The 7,914-nt window shown below is 37.3% G+C and overlaps 1 protein-coding gene across 1 annotated transcript in view; it reads left to right on the top strand.

Annotated features, from left to right (window-relative positions):
• CDH6 (cadherin 6, type 2, K-cadherin (fetal kidney)) overlaps nt 1-7,914 on the top strand; it is a 48,774-nt gene that overhangs the window by 29,456 nt on the left and 11,404 nt on the right. The window contains exons 5-6 of the mRNA XM_009696592.1: nt 829-1,016; nt 2,478-2,731. Of these exons, the coding sequence (XP_009694894.1) occupies nt 829-1,016; nt 2,478-2,731 (442 nt within the window). The remainder of the gene's footprint in view (nt 1-828; nt 1,017-2,477; nt 2,732-7,914) is intronic.

Raw genomic sequence — 7,914 nt, 5'->3', positions numbered from 1 at the left:
TTCTCTCTTTTCTCTTTCCTTCCTTTTTTCTCTATTTCTTTTTCTTCTTTTTTGCTTTGTCTAACCACTGCTCTGTGTGTGATGTGTGTGTATCATAGTGTCAGTGTGTGTCAAAGTCAAGAGCAGCTGTTAGAGAAAATAATTGCAGATACTATCAGACAAACAGCAAGCTTTGGCGGTTAAGTCACTGGGAAAGTTATTGGAAGCAACTTGTCATTTAAGTTCAAAGTCTGTTCTTAGCTGTGGGCAAAGGGTTTCCATTTAAATTAGAGCAACTTAAGAGAAAATATAGCACTCTACTCCCAATGAGTTAATTATACATCTCTGGACGTAAGTGTCTTCAATATAAAATCCAAAGATACAGCTTCATAATGCCAACATTCCCCAGAGTTTCTTCAGAGCACAATTCAATGTAGCACATTATTAATAGGCATTTAGGCTGGATTTGGTTTTATTGTTACTAAGCTGCATTGGCCTCTGGCAGTTCTTAATATTTGTCCTTTATCCTCAAGACATATTTCATATACAGTTTTGATATGGCCAACAGAGAGCCTGATAATATCTAGAAAGGGAGATACGTTGCTAAAGATACATGTTTGTAGGAAAACAAAACACTCATCCTCCATACTAGAAAATAGATAGAAAAATGAGTTGTTTATATCCGCATGAAAGTAAGGCAGAAGCTGAAGGCTGCTGCCCCAGGAAGGCCTGAAGACACAGTGACTCACTAGCTCATCTGTGCATGCCCAGCATGGACAGTGGGCTGAGAGATGGTGTCCAAAGTACCATGAGACCGACTGACAAAACTTTCTTCTCCATCTACTGTAGGCACATACCAATTCAGAGCTCCTGAGTCTATGCCACCTGACTCACCAATTGGCAGGATAAAAGCTAATGATGCTGACGTGGATGAAAATGCAGAGATTGAATACAGCATCACTGAAGGGGATGGATATGACATGTTTGGAATTACCACAGACAAGGACACACAGGAAGGAATTATAACTGTCAAAAAGGTACACATTTTAACACATTTAATCCCAGCATCTGAAATACCAGTCAAAACTTTATCTAGCATATATTTGTTTTCCATTTTTAGTGCAACATGTGTTGTTTATCAATTTGAATGTTCTCCATTAGGAATCTCTACATTACCTATGTAGTTTCTCTTACATAAGCAATTGGGGTCCTTCCTCTTATACCCTCCTTTACTAAACCAATGCACATACTTTGAAGGACCTGAGAGAGTGAATAACCTAGGGAGTTGGATGGTACTGAGAAAAAGTCTACAGTCTGAACATATCTGCAGAATAAGTCAAGGAGGCACCACCATCCAACTGTGATTTTCTTCCTGTGATGCTTACAGGATTTGCTTACTTACTAGAATGTGCTCTGTTAAGACCACATAAATAATCAGTATCACATTGCCTATTTTGCACTATCAGAAGGTGTTGAATTGTATAGCTATAATGTATTAAAGTACATAGACAAATATCTTTTGACTCACATTTTGTAAAAATGTAATTAATACATCCATCAGCGTACTTTTGCTTTAGAAAAAAAAATCACAGCACCTTGCTAGATCACAGTGGGCATCATCTACTAGGTTGCACATTGGCTGTCAGAAAAGGTTTGAGAAATATTGTTTACAGTGGGTTATCAGGCAAGCTTGATAAGGTTACAGATATCATCCTCCATCAGTTCAAGTTCAGTCATCACTAGATAGACATTGTGTAGATTTTCCAAACATGCACTTGCTTGTTGATATCAGTACGACACCTGTCATTACTTGTTTTTTAGGAGATGCCTTCTAGGGTCTGATTATGATATCAGTCTAATTCCATTTGCATTTCTGTCTGTTGCTGACAGAAACTGTGATTCTTCTACAACATAATGGAAAAACAGGGTGACTACTCTATCCCCACATTTCTTTAAGTACTGTAACAAAAAGTTGCTAAATGCTGCTCCTTCACACTTTTAACAGAGTGTGATATAGTCATAGCCTATCATAAAATCATGTTTTCCTTGATGGGTGGTCCTGGATGTCCAGACACTAGATGTCACAGTGTTTCATTTCAATGATGGAATGCCAATACTTAAACAAGCAGATCCTAGAAAATCTTCCCCTCCTTTAGTGTGTGGTGCTCAGGGACAAGGAATAGAGAAAAAAACAGCAAAATTACAAAAATGACTGAATAAAAGGCATGAAGAACTCTGGCTATTTGAGGAGGAAAGATTAATTGGTGTTTAGGAGTTCCAGGCACAGAATTCCCTGAAAAAGTGATTATTTTCTGTAACGTATCATCAGTGGCATAGACCTCTGTCTTTCTCCTTTCTGCAGGCATTTTATTCTAGTTCAGGCTCCTGTTATCTAGCACAGGCCTCTCTGGGACATCCCCCCATTCATTTGGCTCATCTGGCTGCAAGTCACAGCAATCCCCGCCAACCTCTTAAACTTCTTTTTTTGGTCTTCCCAGACACTGGATTTCGAAAATAAAAACCTGTATATTCTGAAAGTGGAAGCTACCAATACTCACGTGGACCCTCGATTCCTCTACCTGGGGCCATTCAAGGACTCAGCTACAGTCAGAATTCAGGTGGAGGATGTAGATGAACCACCTGTGTTCAGCAGACCAGCATACATAATGGAAGTGAAAGAAGATGTTCCAATAAACACTGTAATAGGAACGGTAGCTGCTCAGGATCCAGATGCTGCCAAGAACCCTGTCAAGTAAGCAAAGATTACTTCAGCTCATGCGTAAATTTTTTACAGCTTTAATTTTGCTTTTTTTCACGTCAGCACACAGAAAAATCACTTGTAAAAACAAAACTGTTCAGATATGCTTAAATATGGAGTATTGTAGATGGTAAATGTTCTCTCACACTTGAGCATATCTGGGTATGTGTGATAGCGTTTGCATGGCCCTTGCATCTTGCATTACGTCCTATCCTCTTCAGTAACTAATGTTTGTGGTTATTTCTACCATGGAAGAATTTACTGCAAAAAGAGCACTAAGAAAATGTTAGGGTTCTCCTTCCACATTTAACTTTTTCCAGTGCAGTGTATCTTCTTGGCTATATGACAGCGGAGTGATTCATCAGCCCTTTCTTCTCCCATCCATCCAGACCTGCTTAACAGAGGTCACATTTACCTTCTTTAAATTGCAAGTAGAAATCTCTTAAAAGCAGCTCGTGCACACACAGACTCTGATCTCACTTGTATCGGTGTAAGGTTAGTAAGGATTCTTGGAATTCATGTCTCATGGAATTCATAAATTATACTTGCCATAAATCAATAACCTAGTATTAGAGGAAGTGGAGTAAATGTTAGGATTGCAGTAGCTAAATCTAAGACTTCCTTTTTTGTAAATTAACAGGTACATTGTTTCAGTACATTTGAAACATACTGGAGTACTTAAGTCATACTGGATAGAGTATAAAAGAACTTTCAAATAGTTGGGTGCTTTAATTAAAAGTTCATTGCTACTGACAAGGCAGTAAGAGGAGGAAATGAGAAATACAGCAATATTAAATCCAGGTCAATTTTCAGCATGTCTCTGGGTTGGGCACCTTGGTAATGCAATAGTAGTCTTAAAATTAAAATAGAACAATGCAGATTTAATAAAAATCCAATCCATCAACACTTTGCACTTCTGCAAACAAGTATCTTTCATCAAGATATCTTACAGTATTTATGAGGCATGAGCAAGTTTTAAGCTCTCAACTCGTCCTGTGAGAGTGGTAAATATTATCATCTCAATTTCCTAGATGAAGAAACTAAATCTAAAACATTTCTGGCAGAAACCCTCTCTGTCTTCAGTTTGCATGCAATGCCCCGTGCATGAATTCCTATTCAATACAAAGTCTTCTAATTTTGCTTTCATTTATATCATAACATGCAAGAGTTATATGGAGTTCTGAACTAGCAGAGCATAGTAACTTAAAGACCAACATAATGTTTTGCTGACTTTGGTGAAGCCCAGGGACAGAATGAACACCTCCTATAGCATGTTTTCACAGGCATGCTAGCATGAAGATGGAAAATTGGTTGGGGTGACACCCAGACCCTTTGCAGTCTTCATATGAACCTGCTTTTTGATATCTAATGGCACTAGAGAGTGAAGGGAGTGCTTCCCTGCTTCCCTCTGCTATCCCTGTGGTGATAACTACAACCATTTGCATTTCACACCAGCACCAGCTCCTAATTATAAGTGATTTACAGTGGATAGGGATTATGCTGTTCATTGTTGAGTACTGCCTACTGGCTCTTTTCTATTAATTGAATGTGTGTGCTGAAACTTACCAATCTTTCAAAGGACAGGTCTTTAATACAGTATAGGTACTTTGCATATTAAAGTATCAGACAATTATTAAGCAAAATTTAGCAGAGGTGTCAAAATTGATGCAGTGCAGCAGAAAACTTGTCTCCTTTATACTCTAATAGCATGCAACAGCAAGGTGAAAGGAGAAGAAAAAGAAAAATGAGGAAGAGGTTAGCGTAATGGAAATAAACACAGCAAGAAGAAACATGAAAATCAGTTAAGAGGGGAAGGAAATAAGTAGAAAGCAGTAGTCTGAGAGATGTTAGCTTGCAATAAATGTAATTTTATGGTGCTAATACCTTGGGTATCTCCTAGAATTTAGGGGCACGAGTTGAGTCTGCATCTTTTTGACAGGGTGATTTTTTTTTTTCCATCATGCAATAGAGATCCTAAATCCGATTTTCACTCTGAGCTTCAGGGAGGATGCAATTAGACTGTATATATATGACTTGTCACTTGCTTGTCAATTTTTCTTGACAGTTAAAAATAAAATCTTTAGACACTTGATATTACAATGAAAACCTTCCATTTTCTCCTCTACTTGAGTGAAGATTTCTCTTTTTAAACAAACCGAGCCCTAACTCTGTTAGATGAAAGCCCCTTTGATCTTCCATTAAAGGAAACCTTCACAATATCATTATGAAAATGCATTATGAAAAATTCACACACACATCCCTTCCTGACCCACAAATCTTCCTGACTTGCGGTTACATTAGACAACAAGCTGCTGAACGCCAGAAAACAATGAAGCAATAGCAAAATATGAAGCAGATATCTGCCCGGGTTGTAAGAGTGCATAATCATTCTGTGTATTGGTCAAGCTACATTTCATCACTCCAGCCCTTATAAATACACTTTGCTGTGACATGACATTAAGAAAACAGAAAAATACACCAATAGATGTTTGGCTATATTTGAATATGCATCCATCCGTAGTGACATTAATACACTCCTGAGTAACCCTCCACTGTCCAGCTGTGTTATAAAAAAAGTTTTGAATTCTGCTTGTGTTTGATCTAAACAGAAATATTATGAACTGCTGCATACTGCAAAAAACAATGCTGCAACTGGCACTGCTGTATTGTACATCAGATCTTTTTAAATTGCTAGTTGAGTTTTTTTGCTATAGTAACTCCTCAGAGGCATAATGAAGTTCATCAGTCAAGGGAACTGTCTCACTGCTGTGATTTGATTTATTAAAGTGTCCCAGATGAAAATAATCTGCAAACAAATGTAAGGCTTAATTTTGTTTGTGTATTTTACTGACAACATATTTGCATGTGTTAGATTCTCTCTTTCACCCTCCTTTTCTTCCTGCTATGTACAAGGAGAGACTGGAATCTACGTAGATAAGTTTAACCTCCCAACTTGTCAATTCCTCAAGGTTTGAAAGGGATGAGTCCTGAAATCTGGCAAATACACACCAGTAATTTCATTAAACAAATGTAAAAATGAGTTTGATGTTGTCTGCTTCATTCTTACTAGGTTACGATCCGTAAGTCAGAATCACCACCAACTCAACATAATTAACAGTCCTTGATCAAAAGAGACTGGATTATACAAACCGAGAAACAGAAGCGACAGTCTAGCTTATTAAAATCAGCCGTCTAGACCAGGGTTAATGTTATAATTAGAATATACTTTAACTGCATTGACCTTGTATGTATTTTCTTTTGCGTATGAACAAATAAAATTAGCATTTCATTAAGAAGCTGTTCTCTGGTTGTTTGGTTCGTTGTGGTTTTTTGTGAGTTTAACTTTCCACTGTAAAAATGACTAAATATACATATGGTTTTACAAGGACTTATATTTTAAAATTCTTAATATCTTGAAGAAGCAGTCCTCAATGTTACAGCTCTGATAACCTTAGAAAAAGCCGAGAACAATTTATTTTTTTTTTCATGTCTTCCAGATACTGTACCACAGATTGAATTTGGAAAACCTTACAAAGTAAAGATAGTGATTACAATGTGCCAAGGCATTAAAACGTGCTAAGGCAGTAAGATATTTTAAGTCCATTCATAATATGAAGTATGAGTGAAAGCATAATTGAAGGAAAAAAAAAAACAACAAACAATGAATGGACAACCAACTCATGCCTAAAGCTAGTTGCTTACTTCAATAACTTGCTGAATAAGAGTCTGAAACATACTATTACATTTGGCTGGAACAGCTAATCTATGCAAAATCCTGGTATTTCATTTCAAATAGGTACGCAAAATCTAGATTTACTGCAAAATGGAAAAACCAAAGTATTTCAGCTGAAAGATATGGAAATGAGCTACAGAATATCTGAAAAATAATTGAATTCACAAAATACCAACATAATATCATACAAAAGCCTGAATAAATGAAAGTTAAAATGAAATGTTTACCATTTCAAATACTTACTTTGTCAAAATATAAGAGAGTCAGACCAGTTTGTATAAACTTGTTTCCATCAAACATTTCAGCTAAGTCAACAAATTCACACATACTATTTAGATTTGGACAAAACAGCACAGCTCGCTGGAGCTGTCCCATCAGTCAGCGCTGCATATTACATACCTTCTCACATACTCTTTTCAGGTTGATGGTAACATTACAATGCTGCATAAAGGAGCTGGATTAGTGACACCACAGCTGACTTCATGCAGCTGAAACGGCAGTACTGTTAGTCAAGTGACAGCAACAAATTAAACCAACTCCTGAAAAACTAGCAAGGTGTGCCTGTGCAAGTCCTACCAAAAAAGCTCGCTTTTTGTGTGAACACCTTTGGATCTCATTTGGTTGTTTCCATAGGAATTTAATGTGGAAAAAGAAAAACAATTTAGTGCAAACAGTTAATACTTGCTATAGTTTTGTTTAGGAAGGTAGATTACACTAAAATCCTTATTTTAGAGTAAGACCAATCTAATTTGCTTTGGATATTATATCCCTTTTTTTTTACTTGCAAAGAAGAAAAAATAATGCATTTACAAGATAATTAGCAACATAGTTAATTTTAAACCTTTGTCAGAATCTCATGTTTCAACTGAACTCTTCTATTCTCTCCTTCTTCCATGCAAGAACTTTCTCAGAAGTTAAGAGACACTGCACAGGCACTGGGAAATCTGTGCAGAATAAGGAACATGTCACGCAGCTGCTCCTAGGACAGAGCAGAGAACAGAAATTTTTCTTCAGCCTCTGCATTCCTCTCAGTTCTGTAGTGGCAGTAAACTCTGCCAGTCATTCTCCTGGCCCAGTTTTCATCTGATTGAATACCAGCACAGCTGTATCTTTATCCTTGTCTGGACAGAAGGGACAGCAGTAGCTGCCCTGTCTCCATCGACATGGCCTACAAGGAGACGGAGGGAACACACTAGGCTTCCTAAGGCTCTGTCCTAGATTGTACATCAGCACACATTTGGACTTGAAACAAGAGCAGAATAACGCAATTGCATTCTTGCTTTAGCAACATCAGAGATATTTCCGTCAAAATCTCCATAAATTATGCAAGGATTTTCTCTTCATGAGAGATAAAACCAAGTCACAACATTTGAATCAGGGTGGTAGCACCCTCTTCCGTGAACTGGAGAGTTCTGTTTTTAAAGTTGGTTTTGGTTCAGAAGCA

Source organism: Cariama cristata, unplaced genomic scaffold (assembly GCF_000690535.1).
Source record: "Cariama cristata isolate BGI_N322 unplaced genomic scaffold, ASM69053v1 scaffold7300, whole genome shotgun sequence".
Taxonomy (NCBI): Eukaryota; Metazoa; Chordata; class Aves; order Cariamiformes; family Cariamidae; genus Cariama; species Cariama cristata.
This window is presented reverse-complemented; position numbering and strand designations above follow the sequence as displayed.